The sequence below is a fragment of the Phalaenopsis equestris genome, unplaced genomic scaffold (genome assembly GCF_001263595.1).
Source record: "Phalaenopsis equestris unplaced genomic scaffold, ASM126359v1 Scaffold000006, whole genome shotgun sequence".
Classification (NCBI taxonomy): domain Eukaryota; kingdom Viridiplantae; phylum Streptophyta; class Magnoliopsida; order Asparagales; family Orchidaceae; genus Phalaenopsis; species Phalaenopsis equestris.
Window position 1 is genome coordinate 1,678,432 of NW_018164448.1, and position 20,412 is coordinate 1,698,843.

General features: G+C 33.0%; 2 protein-coding genes across 2 annotated transcripts in view; both read right to left on the reverse strand.

Annotated features, from left to right (window-relative positions):
• Positions 1-1,043, reverse strand: part of LOC110018238 (protein trichome birefringence-like 19) — a 4,812-nt gene extending 3,769 nt beyond the window's left edge. The window contains exon 1 of the mRNA XM_020715502.1: positions 55-1,043. Within this exon, the coding sequence (XP_020571161.1) occupies positions 55-801 (747 nt within the window). The 5' untranslated portion in view covers positions 802-1,043. The remainder of the gene's footprint in view (positions 1-54) is intronic.
• Positions 1,044-6,391: 5,348 nt separating this feature from the next.
• On the reverse strand, positions 6,392-18,470 carry LOC110018242 (protein trichome birefringence-like 21). Its single transcript, XM_020715505.1, has 3 exons — positions 17,963-18,470; positions 6,683-6,956; positions 6,392-6,540 (listed from the first exon to the last, which is right to left on the reverse strand). The coding sequence occupies exons 1-3, from the start codon at positions 18,464-18,466 to the stop codon at positions 6,482-6,484; spliced, it is 837 nt and encodes a 278-aa protein (XP_020571164.1). The 5' UTR covers positions 18,467-18,470; the 3' UTR covers positions 6,392-6,481.
• Between the last annotated feature and the right edge of the window lie 1,942 nt (positions 18,471-20,412).

Below are 20,412 nucleotides of genomic sequence, written 5' to 3' on the forward strand. Positions count from 1 at the left end.
TATATATATATATATATGTTAATCATAATGGCAAATGCATGTAAATTTGCTTACCCTAGATAAAAGGCACATCAAAGACTGCATTTGGTTCCTTGCCAAGGAGTCTCCAATGAAAGCCAAGTTCTTCCCTCTCATGAACTCCAGAAACTCCGCCGGCTCTAAGAGCGGCAACTCGCACCCATCTGGCTTCCACCTCCACTTCAAAAAATCCAGATTCGGCCTTCCATATTTCATGCAATTTTGATGTTCCTGTATCGTCCAACACGTTGAGTTTGTGTAGTATGGCGCCTTCGGATCCCGAATCCATTCTCCTTTCGACAAGTCGCAACCTTTCACTAATACCTTCCTCTTACCTCTTAAATTTGGAGGAGAAGATGATGAGGATGATGGCAGACTCGAGTTTAAATATGAGGAGGAAGGTTTATCAATAGATGTTGGTTTTGGATTGGAAGAGGAGAAGGAGGAAGAAGAAGGCAATGAATCAGATGAAGGTGGGGATGATTGAATAAGGGAGGAAGGATTAGAAGGAGATGGAGGAGAATTTGAACAAGGATCATGATGAGAGGAAGAAGTGGAGAAAAAAGTGGAGGAAGAAGAAAAGGAGAAGGTGGAGGATGAAGTAATCCTTAAGAAAGGGGGATGAGGATAGGTGTAGTAACGTGTAGAAACATTGGTGTAGAGAGTGAAGGTGACATTGAGGAAGAGGACGAGGAGAGCCGTGAGGAAGAAAACTTTCAGAACAGAGAAGAAATTGAGGAAGGGCAGCCTCCCGATGGGAAGCTCGATGGGGCGAGGCTTCATGGAATTCTTCTGTAGAACAAGGAATTATGTGAGGATATGGAGACGGGGAGAGGGAGAGGGAGAAGGAGAGGTGGAGAGGATTTGATGGGAGACTTTCGAGGCTCCTCATAGAATGGCCTAAAAATAACAGAAGGGAAGAAGAGGTTTAGGCGTGTGCTTATCCTTGTTTTAATTCGGAGTAGCAGCCGTTGTTCGAATTATTGCTTGGTTTTCCTAGTCTGAGCCCGTCTAATGCTTGTTAAAGGATGCAAGTTTAATATTATTATTATTTTTTTCATGAAGCTTGTCATCAAAAAAAATTTATGTACCGTGAATTTTGATATTTTCTTAATAATAATTATTTCAAATTTAAATTTAAGATCATATGAAGCTCCATTTTCAGTAATTTTATATTCATTTTTAGTCTTCGGAATTAATACTTTTATGTATGTCACTTCTGAAACAAAATGAAGAAAAAAATACATGAAAGGAGAGAAAACTTTATTCATATCTCAATGGATACAAATACGTAGACAGATATATATAGATAATAATCTTAATATATTATGATAATTAAACTATAGCTAGAAAACCCATAAATAAGCCCATAAATTATATCATTCTACTACATTATTAGCCGTCTATAAACTAATAATAATTGGTACGAAGAGTGCACAATTTGGGAGTAGGAAGAGCGTTAGTGAAAGAGCGTTAGTGAAGTTATCTGGTCATCTGAAGAAAAATACTATAATATAATCTCGTTGGAGTTGATGTGATCACGAAAAAAATGATAGTCGATTTCAATAGGTTTGGTTTGAGCATGAATGATTGGGTTCTGAGCAATAGCCATGACATACATGTTATCATAGTAGATAGTTGTAGCAGTGGGAAGGGAAAGTTGAAAGTCATGTAGCAGTCGTCGCAGCCATATAACATCTTTTATTGCTAGAGAGATGAAATGATATTCCACTTCGATGGAGGATTGAGCAACTATAAGTTGCTTTTTCACTTTCCACGAGAGAAGATTATGACCAACAAAGGTGCAATAAGCGGTTATAGTATGTTGATCAGTCACATCGTTAGGTCAACTTGCATCAACAAAGATGTGGAGAGTAAATGCTTCTGCTTGGAACGGTAGACCAAAGTCTAAAGTGCGATGTAAATACTTGAAGAGAAGCGTCAGCTCTTGATAATGATGCTAGAGCGGAGCTTGAAAGCTTGAAGATGTAGGAAAAGAAAATTGACGACAACCAAAATATCGGGTCTCGTCAAAGTAAGATACTGAAGTGATCCAACAAGTTACCGATGCAAAGATGGATTTGAAAATGTATCAGTAAAATCAGTGGAATGTTTAGTGGAAATAGGCTGAGGAGTAGGTGTCGATATGCATGTCATCATTTCTGAATGACTTAAGATCACATTATCATAGTTAGTTTGGTTGAGATGGTAACCATACCAGGTTCGATTAACATTGGTGTCAAGAAGAATGGAGACGGAATAAAAAAATTTCATGGAGAAATGGCTTTGTAAGTCTTGTTGAAGTTGTTGCATTTTAGAGATATCATTCCCAGTTAAAGGGATGTCATCAACGTATAGAAGAAGATAAAGTATGTGAGAATCATGGCGATCTATGTAGAGATGGATCAACATTGCTAATGAAAGCACTACAGAAAAAACGCTTAAAACGATGGAAAATCTGATGGCTTTTTACTCGTCAGAAATTTATTCTAATTACCGACGGTCTTGAGATTGTTTTTGATCTTGCTTATTTGCAACTGTATAACGACAACATATACCATCTCTTATCAGCAGTATTTTGTTTATCGACTATTTTTAAATATAAATGATAGAATAACACATCGGTTATAAACAAATATTAACCAACGACAATAGTTTGTCGGTTATCTTTGAGCCCGCCATCTAGTGAGGTTTTAACCAATGCATTTTATTATTAAACGACAGGAACAACCATCAATAATAGTATTAATAACACACGCAATAAAAGCAATTTATAGAATGTCAGAACTAATCCTATATCCCGCCTGAAATCACCTTCCTTCCGGTCTCGCCCTAATCTTTCCTCCCTGAGACTCTCGCATGTTCCTCTTTGTTCCTCCAAAACCATTGCCTTCAACCTCAAAACCTTCGCAATAAAGTCAAAATAGGAGCCAGTTGGGAACGCAACGGCGGGATCACTGCTTACAGTGACCGGAAACTCCATTTTTCTCCTCGTTCTGCTCTTCTACTACCCCAAACAGCCGAGGAAGGTAAATTGTTATCTTTATTTTCATTTGTTTTTAAGAAAGCATTTAAGGTCTAGGGCTTAGTAACTAGGAGGTTTGCTAATATTTTCCTATTTTAGTTTGATTATATCTAAGGCTAAGAATTTAGCTCAAAGATCATTAATCACTCGAAGATTAATTCAAATTTTGGTTCGAATCAAGATCGGATCGAAATAAACGAGCCGAGCTGTGAGCCAAACTCTTGGCTCGAATATTTTTTATTTGATTTTGAGTCAACTCCAGCTCAGCTCGAAATCAGATTGTTAACAACATATAACTTTAAATTTGACAAATTTAGCTCGAAGATCGTTAATTGCTCAAAAATTGATTTGAATTTTGACTCGTATCGAGATCATATCAAAATAAACGAGCCGAGCTACGAACCAAAATTTGGATCTAATTTTTTTCGAGCCGTTTTCGAGCCAATCCCAGCTTGCCTCAAAAGCGGATCATTAAGGACCGTAATTATATCAGGGATTGGATTTAAGCATATATATATATATATATATATATATATATTTGTTATATTTATGGATGCTCTTATTAGAAATTTACAAGAGACTGCACCTTCGTGTATGCTTTTCACCGATCTTATCCTTCTTGTAGACAAGACTAGAAAAAGTGTTTAGGAAAATTTTAAATTATGGATGTTGATGTTGGATCCTAAAGTCCTTCTTTGAGTAGATCTAGAATTGAATACTTGAACTATAATTTTAGTAGTAGTAGTTCTAATGGCAGAGTTGTAACTACAAGTGATCAAATCATTTAAGAGGTGTGAACCTTCTAGATATCTCGGGTATGTTGTTGAAAATGATGGTGATATAGATGGTTATGTGATTAATTAGTTTATTTCAAGTAAGTTGGTTGAAGTGGAGGAATGCATCCAGTCTATTATGTGATAGAAAATACTGCTTAGACTTAAAGGAAAATTTATAAGATGGATGTGAGAGCTGCAATGTTCTTTGACCCAAAATATTGGTCTTTAGATTAAGGGTTTGTTTAGTTGAAAACAAGATTTAGTTTGAATGAGATTTAATAAACTCTGTAAATCCATAATCATTAAATCATGGGTTACGTGCTAAATCTGGAATATGATTTAGTACAAAAAATGATAATCTCTTGAAAATTTGATTCTAAGTTTAACTTGCACGAGAAACTTGTGATGAAATAAACACATCGAGGTACGAGCCAAAATTTTGGATTAGATTTATTTAGAACATACATATCAAATTTTTTTGGAACCTACATTATCTCATCTCTACGTTGGATCGTTTAACATAATGTCGCTATTTTGCTAGTGCTGAAAGATTCATGAAGTAAAGTGTTAATTTTTTTTTTTTTGTATTGTACAAAGATTCAACACAGACACATATATTTAATAAATATAGTGGTAGGAGACATATTTTTTACTTGAAAATTTTCTTGAATGGAAAAAAATCATGGAATCTTGTCCAATCAAAATAATCCAATATTGATTAAAAGTTTGGACCTATAATTACAATTAAATTTGTCATAACAAATTTCTAACCAAACATTTCAATTATATCAAAATTCAGGCCATAGACAACAGTTTCTAACCAGCCACTTGCATGGTTCCATGCACAAATCCTATGCATTGGTGGTTCACCTAAAATTTAGTTAATAATGGTTTATAGCTATTGGATTCTTTTTCTTCATGCTTTGAATCAAGAGCAGCTTCAAGTTTATGGATTTGTATTGAAGGGTTCATAGACATTTTTTTCTCAACAAAGCAAGAGCAGCTTCAAGGTTATGGAGTTGAGATAAAATTTCTTATGAACCATAGCCCATTGATTCTTTTGCAATAATTTCAAATCTATTTTTTTCAGTCAGGTGCAGCTGCCGCAAATAAACCCTATGTCATAATAACAACATTTAGTACTTTCATGCCGCCATAGCTCATTGGTTAGAAGCGTTTGTAAGACCCTGCAGGTCACGTGTTCGAGCCTTGCCACAAATTATCCACATGGGGTTCGTTGGGGGATAAATGGCTTGTAAAATTCCAAGTGAGATTAATACCCAACATTAGATTATAAGTATTTTAGTTAATTAAGGTATGGAAGCATTTCCATACATACCCCACAATTCTTATATATTTACATATCTAATACCCAAACTCTTATATTTATATGCCTGCCACTTAAAGTTTTAACATCAAATCAAAAATATCATCATCTACATCTTCTTAAAAAGTAAAATACAATGTTAGGAAGATTTCATACCTACCCCTCAATTCTTATATGTTTACATATGTACACCTAAACTTCCATTACACGTATGTACAAAAATGTGTGTTTCACCTTTTAAAACTTAAAATGATGATATGTTGGATGTGTTATGAAATATTTAGGTGGTATAAATATAAAATTTAAAGTTTAAATTTAAGATATATAAATACATAAGAATTAGGTGAGACACATGTAAATGCCCCAATTTTAATTTATTCATTTTTATTTTTTAATTTGGTAAAATCATAGGTAATAAATAATTTGTAACTAAATTTATTTTATTTTATTTTTAAGAATAAATCAAATTATTTTAAAACACTAAAAAAAAAAAAAAGCTTTTAAGTGATTTCATTATTTGTAAAATTTGTCCCCTGGCCAACTGAATACGCTCAGCTTGTCTGCCAAACCCGCCCAGCGCTCACTTGCCTGCGGGATTAACCAGAAAATAAATTATATAATTTTCAATAAAAAAAACATATTTTTATGTTAACTTATTACTTTAATACAATATGATATAATATAACAAAAATAACATTAATATAATATAACAATAAAAACTTATGAAAAAAAGAAAACTCACTTGACCCCTTAAGAAATGTAATTGTGTTTAATCAAACCTAGACATCCATATTTAAACCAAAATTACATAGTCACCCTCAGCTAGTGAAATATTTACATTTAAAACCATAAATTTCAAAAAATTATATATGAAGAACCTCGATGTAGAGCAACAAATAGCGAGGGACCTTTGCACATAATGAAAACTTTAATCAATGATTATAAATTTAGAAGAAAATATAAATTTTTACACCATTGGCCATCTCAAAAAAAAAAAAAAAAATCATCAAAGTAGGCATGATAATTGAATGCCTTCATTTTTAGGCTGCTATAGATTATACAATAAGAAGCTATTCCAAACATCAATAGGTCCCGGCAAGCACCAATGGACACAATCATTATACAAGCTCACATTCTCATGAGCCCAATGGCCAAATCGGCTCGGGTGCCCGTCTGGCCTCAACAACATAGCCCTAGTTGTATCCAACAACCTGTACTCCAGCCCCTTTTTTCTTCCTTTGTCTTTTGCAACCCTAAACTCTTCCATTTGAACCTTATAAAACTCAAACTCGTATCCCTCGAATGTCGTCTCATTACGCTGAAATGGCCTTTGTCTTACACAATTACCTCCTTTATTCCACTCTCCATTCTCGAAATGCGAAGGCGATAATGTCCTAAAAAAAATGATACCTTTGAACTTTTCGAGACTATTAATAGTGCGAAATGCAGTCTTAAAAGCTTCTCTATGAGAGTAATGCAGGGTCAATTGACTCACATTGTTGAACTGATCGCAATAGTTGCATCCGATTAGTTTACCTTTTTCAAAGAACAATGATGGTCGGGTGAACCAGTTGCCTGCAGATATGATCAAGTAGTCAAACTCGTCAATTTGGGTTGCCCAATTAGTGTCTATTTCGTCCAAGTATAAGTTCCACATGTAGTTAACCCGTGATGAGCTTTGTGGATCAGTTTCCATGGCCCTTATTAGGAATGGAGACCAGAAAATAGAGATGGTGAAGTTGTAGTTTGTGTAAAACATGCGCTTGAAGTTCTCATCGGAGGTTTTGGAGATGTCTTTTGGGTATTCCACCTGAATGCATGAAGGAGTTTTTTATTATTATTTGAAAGATTGGAATATTAGATTTAGTTTTATATTAGGGACTTTTGAGAAAAATATCAACATGGAAAATAAATAGCTGAACATATTGGAAGCTCATTTGGTTGCTAGTTCTGTCTTGTTACATTGGATGCGGCATACCATATGGATATAAGCAATTGAAAAATAAGATGGTTCACACAAATGTTCTTAGATAAAACTAGTAAGTCATTAAAAAGTTTTTCTATTAAAGCTTGAATCTTGACACACAATTTTGATTTTAAATGATCAAATTATTCAAGTTCTAAACTTCTAATATTAGCTTTCTGATTATTTAAATTTCATTTTCATCATACTTACTGTGACGAAACAAATGATACGAAGAATTCCTTAATTTGATTCAAATGAATCTAAATTAAACTAAAACAAAACATCATTTGAAAGATCACATCACCCAATTCTTATTTTTTTTATGGTCAAATAAGAGGCTCAATGAGGTGCATCAAATGATCCTAAAATTATCAAAATTATCTTAGAAGTATTTACTAAACATTGGCTAGACAAGTGTACAAGTTAGGGGAGCAACCCAAGGAAATTAGAAGACCTATGGCTGAAGTGGTTTTCGGAATTGAAACAAGTCTAGTTTGTAGCAGAAATAACAATGCTTAAAGTAAAGAATTGTCTTGATAAAATAGAGTCAGTGTTTGAAAGCTGAATAGATCTATAAGAAGATCAACTTTTTAGCGAACTGTTTGATGGGATATTTAGTTGGAAAATTTTGTCGATGGGACATTTAGTTGGAAACTTTTGTTGAGGCATCCTGAGACAAGTACAAAGCAATAACAACATATTATTGGATGTAAATAGAGTTGGCATATTTCATTCAATGAGATAATATCATGGCAAATTATGAGATAACATTTGTAGCCTTTACCCAATATCTACCATATGTGATACCAAATGAGAACCATTTACTTTTCTTCTCCTTTTTTGTAAAATTAGGCCTATTTTAACATCATATACAAAGAAAAAAATCATTAATGTTACTAATGCACTTTCCTTCATTCACGTTGGAATTTCATTCCCACTTATTTAGAGCTCAGGTTTGTGCAAAATTAAGAAAAATTTTATGTTACGCTCGAGTTAATATTTAATCAAAGTTGAAGTTAGTTATATCACATAGTTATGTGGCCTTACTTTATTTCTTCCATCAAAATGAAGTTAAGTTAAATATGAACATCCGTTTAGAGCAACAATTAATCAGCTAAACATTCTCTAGATCTAGATCAGTGAAGCCTTAGCGAGTTACAAGGAGTATTAATGAACTTTTTCATAATATATGAAGATTATTGAGTTATTTTATCTACTCTTAGTTTGTATATTCTTAAATACAAACAAATTCATAATGTCAGGATTTTTTTAATAAATTCAAATCAAAACTATAGAAATTACTCTTCTTTTTTTAGGGAAAACTTGTTGGCTTATCCTTTTTCTTTAGTTTGGTGACTCAAAATCATCCTCCTTGGTGAGACATTTTATATTATTATCACTATTATTATTTTAATTTTTCCATCACATTTCATTATTTTCATTTATACTTCTCTATAAAGAGTTTTTGATATTTTCTATATATTCTTAAACTTCCATCTATTTTTCTCCCCAATTTAAGCAAAATCTACAATGCTTATATGAGTCAAATAACTTTTCTTTCCATAAGCTTCACACATCATAACATCAACTACAACAGAAAAAAACACTAAAACTGGCGATATAAGCTTACTTCGATAAAAATGTCATATTTTTTGGCAGTTTTGCGACGGTTTATGTGATGAGTTATTTTCGACGGCATGACAGTAGGACATGTAGTTGTTTTTCAATAGTAAATTGTTCTGACAGTTTTTTATTATTACTGACGTATTTTATCATTGGTTATAAGTAAATAATAACACTTTATGTTTTAGATTATTTACGACAAGCCATTTGGTGGGGTGTTAACCGACAAGATATTTTTATAAGCGACGAAAAATTTATGTTAATAACTGGCGGATTTTATGTCGTTTATAAGCCATCAGAAAAAATTCTTTATGCCACCAAAATTGCGACGGCCCCGGTCTTGCCCTAATCCTCTCTCTCTCTCTCTCTCTCTCTCTCTCTCTTTCTATCTTGGTGTCTCCCTGTGCCCTAATCCTCCCCTCTTCTCTCCTGACGACTCCAGCACCTCAACAAACGCACCTCCCCTACCTCTGACATCCCTAACTCTGACGATTTCATCACTCTGATGCTCACAGGTATAGCCAGCCATTGTTTTGCTTTAGTTATGGATACTCTTACTAAACATTTACATGAGGATGTAACTTGGTGTATGCCTTTGGCGGTTGATATCCTTTTTGTGGATGAGACTAGAGGGTGTTTGGTTGCCAGTAAGATTAAAGTTAAATAGGATTTACTAAATCTCGTAAATTCACATTTATTAAATCTAAATATGATTAAATTTGAAATGATTGTTGGTTCAATTGAGGTTAAATTCAGTTAAATCCATTTAATGTGTAGGGGATGTTCGGTACAGGATTTCTGTAGAATTTAAGCTAAATCTTGTCAAACAACAAAAAATGCCTCTGAAAATCCTACAGATTCTTAATCCCATTTTTGCTTTAAATTTTGCCTTAAATCCAGGATATACCAAAATTTATAGGAAGCGTGATTTACGGGATTTATTTACACGATTTAGAGAAGTTGAAGCTTTTAAGATAAATTAAGGTGTTTGACATAATTTATTTAAGGTGTTTGTTTCAATGAAGGTTAAATCCAATTAAATTCATTTGAGGTGTTCGACATAAATCTATTTGAAATATTTTTTTTCTATTCTATATCAATGAAATCCAACTAATAAGTCGATTTAATAAATCTGAATTTAATAAACATAAACAAAATTGGATTTAACTTTACAATAATTTTATCGAACTTATTTTTGCTGTTTGGCTGGATTTTAATTAAATCTAACTTAAATCCTATTAAAAAGATCATACCAAACGTCTCTTTATTATAGAAGTCAACACTAGATTCTAAAGGCCTTTGTTTGAGTAGATCTAGAACTACATAAATGAAATGTAATTTTAGTGATAGTAGCTCTAATGTCAAAGTTGTTACTATGGGTGATAAAATCATTAAAAGGTGTGAATGTTTTAGATATCTCAGGCCTCTTGTTCAAAGTTTAGGTTATATAGATGGGATGTGAATAGTAGATTTGAAGTTGGTTGGATGAAGTGGAAGAATGCATCCAACCTATTGTATGATAGAAAATACTGCTTAGATTTAAAGAAAAATTTTATAAAATGGTGGTGAGACCTGCAATGTTCTATGGCGCAGAATGTTGGCCTTTAGATTTAATGGGATGTTCAGTTGAAAGCAGGATTTAGTTCGAATGGGTTTTAATAAACCATGTAAATTCATAATTATCAAATTATGAGGTACGTGCAAAATCCAAAATAGGATTTAATTCGAAAAATGATAATCGCTCTAAAATTGATTTTAAGTTTGAGTCGCGCATGAAACTCAAACTGAAATAAACACGCCGTGGTATGAGCCAAAATTTTTTATCAAATTTATTTGGAACCTACATATCAAATTTATTTGGAACCTACATCATCTCGGCTCGAAGTCAGATCTTTTAACATCTTAGTAATGTTAATTTTGTCGAAGATCATTAAACTGTCAAACATTGACTCTTAATTGATTAAGACTACTCCCTTTAATAGTGAATGTCATTATAGCTACACCAGCCCTCTCATAGATATATTTGTTTCATATTTTATCTCCATGTGAAATGCCAATCGTAAATCTCATACGAATCACTGGTTTTACACTTGTAGAGAAAATGTGAATGAAGTATACTCGTGAATGAGTTGGTGTAGCTGTGGTGACAAACAAGATTGGAGATAAAATATTGAAAAATATTTGTCAATTATCGATCTTCAACAACCCTAACAGCTTTAGTAGGTTGTTAACGTTCTTATTTCAATCTTAATTATTGTCGGCTCTAAAGAAATCTGAGTCAAAATTAAAATCAGTCAATTTTTCAAGTGGTAATTATTTTTTCGTATTAAGAAAAATTAATTTCGACAGTTTATTTAGACTTCATAACTTTTTATTATTGCTTACAATTGTGGCTACTTTAACCCTATCATGAGTAGATTTGTTTTATATTTTATTTCCAACTATAAAATCAATCTTAGAACTAAACATTCTCATCGTTGCAACCCCTTACATGATTGACTGCACACCTGAAAAAATTTTCTTATAAAGAAATATTTCATATGATGTAAGTGTTTGCGCTGCATTCTCCATGTGAAGTCTAATTTCCACATCCATAATGAAAATTCACTTCGAAATCTAAATTATCAGTTCCAAATGAAAATCTATAAGAAATTTACAATAAAATCTAAATTTCATTATTGCAATTCCCATTCTAGTAATGCAAATTAGATTTCAAAGTGAATTTCTATTTTGGAACTCACAACTTAGATTTTGATATGAATTTTCATTCTGTTTGTAGAAATTAGACTGCGCACTTGATAATATAGTGAAAAATCTTACATCATATGAAATATGTCCTTCTAAGAATATATTTCTAAAGGGTGCAGTCAATCACTTATGTGATTTGCGGCGATGAGTATGTTTAGTACTATGATTGACTTTCAATTTAGAAAATAAAATTTGAAAGAAATAAACTCGTGTAATGTTTTGTGTGGCTATGGTGACACACAATATTAGATCTGAAATTAGACTACTACAAGACGGATTATTTGACATTTTAGTAATGTTAGCTCTGTCGAAAATAATTATTTTTTTTAACATTGATTCTCAATTTATTAGGACGACTCCCTCTAATATTGCATGCCACTTTGGAACACTAGCCTTTACATGGATATATTTTTACCACATTTTGTCTCCGAGTGAAGAGCCAATCATAAACATAAGCATCCTTGTCGACGCAACATTTATATTGACACTTAAAAATCATTTGAAAGTGGGCTAGTAAGAGTTGTTGAGACGAGAATACTTTGGTGGATCAGTGGCTTTACACTTGTAGAGAAAAGTGAAAAAAATTATAATCGTGAAAAGGGTTGTTGTAGCTACAGTGACAGCCCAGATTAGAGGGAAATATGGATAAATGTTCATCAATAATCGGTCTTCGATAGCCTTAACAACCTCAATGGGCTGTTAACATTCTGAATTCAAAGATTTCTAAAACTTTCACTTTTTTAAAATGTGTTGATATGCCAGGTTTAATCACCTTTTGTTACTAATCGGCCAATAGATCTATTAAAATAATTAAATACAATGAATTTAGTTGAATGTATTTTATAATGTGTTTATTATTCTCATGTTTGAAGGTACACATGAATATTCATACATCGAGATCATGGATGTACAACAGACTTTATCCTAATAGAAAAAAAAGATCACTTAGGAGTTCTTGAACAGTGTCTAGTAATTTGTGGCAGCTGCTTCTCAACTTTCGGTTTACCTCTAAGGGTAGAATTCGATGTCCATGTTCGAAACATAGAAATCGAGCAGAGCACGACTAATTCCTGATAAAGTAAAATGTGATATATACCGTTGGGGATTGTAGCCAAATTACTGGATTTGGACTTCACATGGGGAGATTGATCCTACAACATTTACCTCTACTCATTTGACGAGTTATGATCCTCCACCTGAATTTTACTCGAGTAGATTTGAAAAAATGATATTTGATGGAACAAGAAATCATTATGCAAGCCAAGTTCAGTAAGAAGATGCACCAAATCTTGAGGTTAAGACGTTTTATGATTTATTGAATGTTGTTCAAAAGCCATTGTGAAATTGTTGTACGTCTCATTTTGAGTTATCTATAGCTCCTAGAATGCTTAAAATCAAAACAAAGTACAACATGCCTCGAGAGTGCTTCAATCATTTTCCAATCCTGCTGACTATTGCACTTGAAAATTTAGTCCCTGAAGATTTACACAAGAAGAAAATGTTGGTCTCCAAGTTAGGGCTCCAAGTAGAGAACATTGATTGTTGTGTAAATGGATGTATGACATATCACAAGAGTAGTGTGATGGAGACTCAATCCATATTTAGTAATTATGATAGATTCAAACCTCAGAGCAGAAAAAGAGACAAAAGGAAGTTTCATTCAAGTGACTGCTTTATCTATCAATTATTCCACATCTTTAGAGGCTATACAATTATATGTGTACTGCTCCACATATGATAAGACATCAGAGCAGATCAGGAGAAAATAACTCAATGAGTCATCCAACAGATGAAGAGGAGTGGAAATCTTTTGATTGCTCATATTCTGTGTTTGTTGCGGAGACACGCGATGTCCGACTAGGTTTATGCTCTATCGGCTTCACACCATATGGTTAGACCGCATCACCCTACTCTTGTTGGCTGGTGATTGTTACGCCATACAATATACCACCTGAGATGTGCATGACAACTCATTTCTTCTTCTTGACACTGATTATACTTAGTCTCAGTATCCCTAAAGGGAGGATTGATGTATATTTATAACAGTTGATAGATGAGCTGCAAATTCTTTGAAAAATAAGTGTCATGACTTATTACGTCTCTAGGAAACACAATTTCTGGATGAAAGGCAAATTAATGTGGATAATAAGTGATTTTCTTGCATATGAAATGTTATATGGATGGAGCATCACTGGAATGTTAGTCTGCCCATATTGCATGAATTCATTCAAGACGTTTATGCTTCTGTATGACAGGAAGAATTCATTGTTTGAATATCATCGTATATTTCTAAAAGATGGGCATCCCTTTAGGAAGAACAAGAATGCATTCAGAAGAAAAACAAAATTGAGAAATCTTCGCTACCACCAAGAATATCCTAGCAACACATATTGTTAGCGACATTCCAAAGATTACTGTATGCCCTGACCTTTCTTCACAGCATCTAGTCAGAATTGGTGTCACTCATAATTGGACTAAGAACTCAATTTTTCGGGATCTACCTTATTGGAAAGACAACATGATCAGACAAAATCTCGATGTTATGTACATAGAAAAAAATATTTCTTTGATAATATCTTCAACACTGTGATATATGCTAACAAAAAAATGAAGGATAACGTGAACGTCAAACTTAATTTGAAGGAGATATGCATAAAGAAAGAGTTGGAGATCCAAAAACTGCTATTTACAAGCTCATTAGCCCAAAGCAAAATATTCTCTCACTTTGTCCCAGCTAAGAACAATTTGTGAGTGGCTCAAATCATTAAAATTCCCGAGTGGGTATGCTTCGAATTTGAGCAGTTAGGTTGATGTTGGTGCTGAAAAAATTTTTGGAATGAAAAATCACGACTGCTATATTTTTTTACAAAATTTGATGCCAACCACATTTGGTTGTCTGCTAAGCAAACTCCTTAATCCATTAATAAAAATCTGTGTGTCTTCAGGGAACTGTGTGCTGCTCATTTGAAACATGACGACATACACCAGCTAAACGCACATCATACCTGTAACACTTTGCATGCTTTAGACAATATTTTCACCTAGTTTCTTCAACTCGATGGAGCATCTCCTTTTACATTTACCCCACGATGCATTAATTGAAGACCTAGTACAATACCGTTGGATGTATCCATTTAAGAGGAAATTATATTGGGACTAGATATTTATTCACACATTTATAAAGAATATTAACAATTTATATTGAGCAACATTTATTTTTTAGATTTATGAATAAACTGAAGAGAACTATGAACAATAAGGTTCACCTAGAAGGAATAATATGTGAAGCATATTTACTGCAAGAGACAACGACAATCTACTCCTACTATTTTGTGGGAGAAGAGTCCACAAAAGAGTCATTAGTTTTAGTGCCACCATTGACCCTTTCTATTTTTCAACAATTAGGTAAAGCATCAGAGAAGTGCACAACAAGTTCTTAATGATCAGGAACTTTGAGCAGCGACACTTTATGCTCTTCTCAATTACGATGAAGTACTACCCTCTATTGAGTAAGTCATTTTCCATAATAATTTTTAACTTATTTATCTGATAAGTGTTATGATTAACTATTTCAATGATATTTTAATATGTGAACAAATTATTCGTGGATTCATTAACTTTAGTTGAAGAGGATGACATGAGCAGGGAGATCGAGAATAACTTCCCCCAGTGGTTTACAACGCATGTGAGTTAAATTTGACATATTCATTCCTCATGTGACACGAGGCTTTTCATTAACACATGATTTCTTATGCATAAATTAATAGATTCATGATTAGAGAAATGGTATGACAGCTCAGAGGTTAATAAATCTTACTTGGGGACTTATGCACATCGTGAAAATCTGTCAAATTTACGATGTAGATGAGTACAGGTTTCACACGAAATTTTGGTATGAAGGAAAAAAGTCTTCTAATTCTGATGTTTGTGTTAAAGCAAATGATAAGTCGATCAACGAGAGAAACTATCATGAGATTCTGAAAGAATTTATTGAACCATCTTATCCAAATTCTATTGGAGGAAGTGTATTCATATTCAAGTGTACTTGATTCGATCCTTTTCCTAATCATGGAACAAGGGTAAACTGATTATATAATATCACAGAAGTGAAAACGAACAGAAGATATGCTGAATTTGATCCTTTCATTCCAGCCCGACAGGCAATTCAAGTTTACTTTCTTCGATATCCACATAGAGTAAGAGATAACGTTGATTGAGTTGTTGTAATTTCGAGTAAACCAAAAACCACCATTAATATTCATAATAACATTGAACTCGTTCATCAAGAAACAGAAATGACAAGTTTTTGTTTTCCGCTTGATGCGATCGATGAAAAGCTCATACTAGAGGTTGTTAGTGGCAAATACAAAAAAATTAATCTCGGTGATCAGTACGACTCGGACGATGCCTTTGGGGAAAAGATCATGATAAATCCTCCAATTACTCTTCAGACGATGTTGAGTAAGATGAGTAATTTTATTGTACCTTTCATTGAATTTTAGTTTTTGTATTTTCAATTTTAATAGTTGTATCTAGCACTTTACAGTTTCGTCTACTTATCTACTGCATACTCATCTGATTTGATGGAGTTTCGAACACACTTCAAGCTGCGTTTTTCTACCCATTGCCAATTACCGCCTGTTACTACCACCATCACAAATATTGTCCACTATCGTCACTACCTACTCATCCGATGTCTCTGGCCACAACTACAATAATGTGTCGTCACGCATGTCTGCCACCTCTGTTGCATTTAATTTTACAATGAATTCATTTCATTTCAAACAAAACGCTCAGTCAGCCTTTAAGATTAGGGAGGCTTGGATCACATTTATGAATTGATATGTCCGACTCCTAATCTAGCATAACCCGAGCACATAATTTTGACAAACATGAGACTCAATTGGGATGGAGAAAATCAATATTGTATACTAATAATTGAAGTTTTAGCATGTGCAAAAAGCAATAATTTAAGACCGTTCTGGCCCAACAACTTGGCATGAACGATTTTTTTATATGTTTTAATAATCCTTTTTGAACCTTACAACTGTTTGCTCACAGGTTGGTTGAAGCTGCATTATTTGAAGTCATGTCACCGACATACAAAAACAAAAAAAAAAGAGGCATTTACATTCATACCACCCAATTCCTGTGTATTTATATACGGACCCCCAAACTTTATTTTTCTAAATTTCTCAAACTCAAATCTTTTATACCACATCAAAAATATAATTATTTTTACTTTTAAGATTGCATAATAAAAATACATTTGGTTGAATTCAAATGATCCCATGTTGAGCGTGTGCCAACAAATCAAAACCGTCTAAGCAGAACAAATGTCTGGGGCAAGAAGAGCGAACTAGTTAGATTCAGATAGGAGACAAATGATCAACCAGCTAGAGGTCGACCTGCTCAATGACCGATCGACTATGAGGTCAACTAACTCAGGCAGCGTATTCAGAGGGTAGTAGATGCGAATATTTGCCGAGAACACACTAAGAGGCAAATCTTCCGTGACCAGTCAATGAAGGCCAGCCGACAACCAAAATGTCAAAGGCATAACCGACATTTTATAAATGATTATAGTTTTTTATAAATACATGAACAATAAATGTAAGGGGGATGCCAATAAGAAAAACTGGCTTGTATTCTAAAATATGCCCTTCCTACACTCCATTTCTTATGTGTGATTCATGAATAAATATGATCTCAACACAGACAGATATGATGATATATACATAACAATTGAAGGTTAGCTGTTGGATGTAAATACATAGAAATTGAGTGACAAGTAAGCAAATCTTCCTAAAAATTTTCAGGAAGGCTTTTAGGCAATACATCGGCAATTCATTATCAATGAAAAAAAATTCAAAAACATTAGTATTACCCCAACTTAATCAATATGTTAATACTTCTGCATCTACTAAATAAATTAATTTGCTAATCTTTTGGGTTTGTCTGTAATCATGTGCTATCGAGTTAGATTGTTCCAACTAAATCATGTAAACATTTAATATTTAAATGCCTTTCATTATTCATTGAAATATGTACCTATAATAAATAACAATATCCTCAATAATTAACTAATTTATCCAACTGCAATTATTTGATAGTGAATGTAATTTTTTTATCATGTAAGCAAAGCTTACTAACGTGCTAATTATTGACTAATTGCACATATCTAAATAATTGTGCCAGCAGAATATTTCCTGCAACTTAATGACTTTACAGCTAAATGATTGAATCATAATTTTCTTAATTAACTAAACTTGAAAAAAACTACAGTATCATAAATTCAATAGCCCTTGTAATGTCATCACCACTGGAATATAATTATTAAGCTTGATGCAATATGTTAGTTATATTTCATTAAATTTTAAGGTTAATGCATCTGCAAGCAACCAAATGAACAATCAGAGAGAACAAAAGAAAGCTTCACAGAACAGAGAAAGAAAAGATCTGAAAGCTGAAGGACTTACCTTGGACAAAAGGCACATGAGTGACTGCATATGGTTCCTGGCAAGGGAATCCCCCACAAAGGCTAGGGACTTCTCCCTCATAAGCTCGAGAAATTGGAGCGGTTCGAAGGCTGGAAACTCGCAGCCATCCGGCTTCCACCTCCAATTCAAGAACTCCATGTCTGGCCTACCATACTTCATGCAGTTCTGATGCTCCTGTATCATCCAGCATGTCTTGTTGTTGTAATATGGCTCTTTTGGATCTCTGATCCATTCCCCTTTGGATATGTCACATTCTTTCTCAGAATCAGAAGAAGAAGAAGAAGAAGTGTTAGGTAACAGAAGCAATGTTGACAGGGTGGAGGAAGGAGGAACTGGGATTTTGTCTTGGAATGGAGCTAAGAAGTTGTTGAAGTAGAAGGAGATGAAGAGAAGGATGGCTGCTGCAGATAGCAGAAGAAATGAGAAGAGAGTTTGGGGGTAAAGTTGCCTGCCAAAGGGAAGCTGAATAATTGGGGAATTCATTAGATTCCTGTGTATGGGACATAATTGGCTCAATGAAGGTAATGAGCTGCTTCTAAGATTTGTGGATTATGAAGTCTTAAATATTAGTTTAAGCTTGTGATGGAACAGCTCAGTGAAATTTGGGAGATTTGAAGAAAACACCGAAAATGATTCCTATTGAAGAATAGGATTAGCTCTAGAATTTTATGTAAATTACTTACTTCAATTTGTTTATTATTCAGTCAATTATATTGGGGATTATTTTATTATTGAATATGTGAAAAGTTATTGGACTAATGATGATAAGCAAATTATTGTAGAAAACTTTTAGGAGAAGTTGACACTTAAGGGCATTATAGACCTCGAGCTTGACTCGTGTTTAGCTCATTTGAAATTGGCTTGTGTTTGAAATTACTTGTGAAGTGTGTGTTCGTGTTCGGCTCAAAATTAGTTCATTTAAAATAGTATGAAAAAGTAAATATAGGATGTTAGATTTGATTCTGCACCAATTTTGTGCAATAGGATACTAAACCACACGACAGCAAAGCTATTATAATTCTAACTTAGATATAAATATATATAATATATTATTATAAAAATAATATCTGTAGTATATTATTATATAAATATGTATGTAAATGTCCCCAGGAAAAGTAGCTTATGATTTAAATTTAGATATATATATATATATATATAATTTCCTTATTTCTAGTTAGAACGAGTATAAAAAAAGGGTTATTCTTATTTGGCTCGTTATAATTTGAGTTTAAATAATTTGTTTGTGTCCGACTCATTTACTTAATGAACGACTCGAACACAAGTTACTTAACGAACTGAACATGAGCTATTTACGAATAATGAGTTTTTTTTACAACCCAATTGCAATGAGCTTTTTTACAATGTAAGTTTTTCTTACTAATTATTATATTTTCAATATTTGATATTAATAGTATTGGTGCTTACATGCATGAAGACATCAAATTTGTCTAGGATTTGTCACATCATTTAAGCATAATGAATGCTAGTTATGTTGAATTTGACTCTACTTTTTTTTTAATACATTTATACTATGCATGAAATTTTTAATTCATCAAGTATTGATTTTATATGATTCTATCTAATTTTTTACTTGATTAACTGGTGATTTTTTAAATCTCAAAAAATTCATAAAGTTCATGGTTGGTGAACACATCATATGCTACTAACCTAAGATGTAAAGGTATATGGGAATAGATTTAATTTTACATTAGGTAGTTGAAAAATATGTAGCTATAAATATATGAAGTGATTGTCGCCCTCACCTATAAGATTTTGTGTTTTTGAGCTAAAAATAAGTTTTGTGATCATTAGTGTTTCTGATCAATTAGAATACAAGATAATATGACTGATGTTTTAGTTGAGATTGAGGCGTTTTTGTGCTAATATTTGTTAGCTTTTTTTAGTTTTCACTATGATTGAGCAAGATACATTAATGAATTATTCTGGGATGTGCCTTATGTGGTTGAATGACTACTTGAAGAATGATTCTCATTTCTCAATAATGTTAAAATGCTTCTATTTGATGCAAACTTGTTGGTGATATGGAGAGCTTTTGTGTGGATGAGATTGTTAAGACATATGAGTGATTTATTCTTATGTTGAATACTTACATGATAAAAAGTTTAATAATGATTGAGAAAATTTATTATATTGGTATTGAACAAAAGCCTTGTATGCATATATTTTAAGAATAACACATAAAATGTATGAGATTTCTTTCATTAAAGAACTTTAGAAAGAGAAAAACTATAAAGCTTTACTTGTTGGAAAGATTCCATTAATATAAGCCAAATAAAATAAAGGGTACTTCTGCTTGTATGGCCTAAAGTTACTAATCAAGAGAAGGAGAGGGAGAGAGAGAGAGAAAGAGGGTTTAGGATGATAAAAATAAAGCAACAAGAAATAAAGAAACGCATGGTCTTAGAGCG

Coding starts and splice junctions, on each gene's coding strand:
- LOC110018242 (XM_020715505.1), bottom strand. CDS start 18,466: ATGAATTCCCCAATTATTCAGCTTCCCTTTGGCAGGCAACTTTACCCC. Junction 6,957..17,962: donor TCATGTGCCTTTTGTCCAAG/GTAAGTCCTTCA, acceptor TCATGCATTCAG/GTGGAATACCCAAAAGACAT. Junction 6,541..6,682: donor ATCATTGTTCTTTGAAAAAG/GTAAACTAATCG, acceptor CATTTTTTTTAG/GACATTATCGCCTTCGCATT.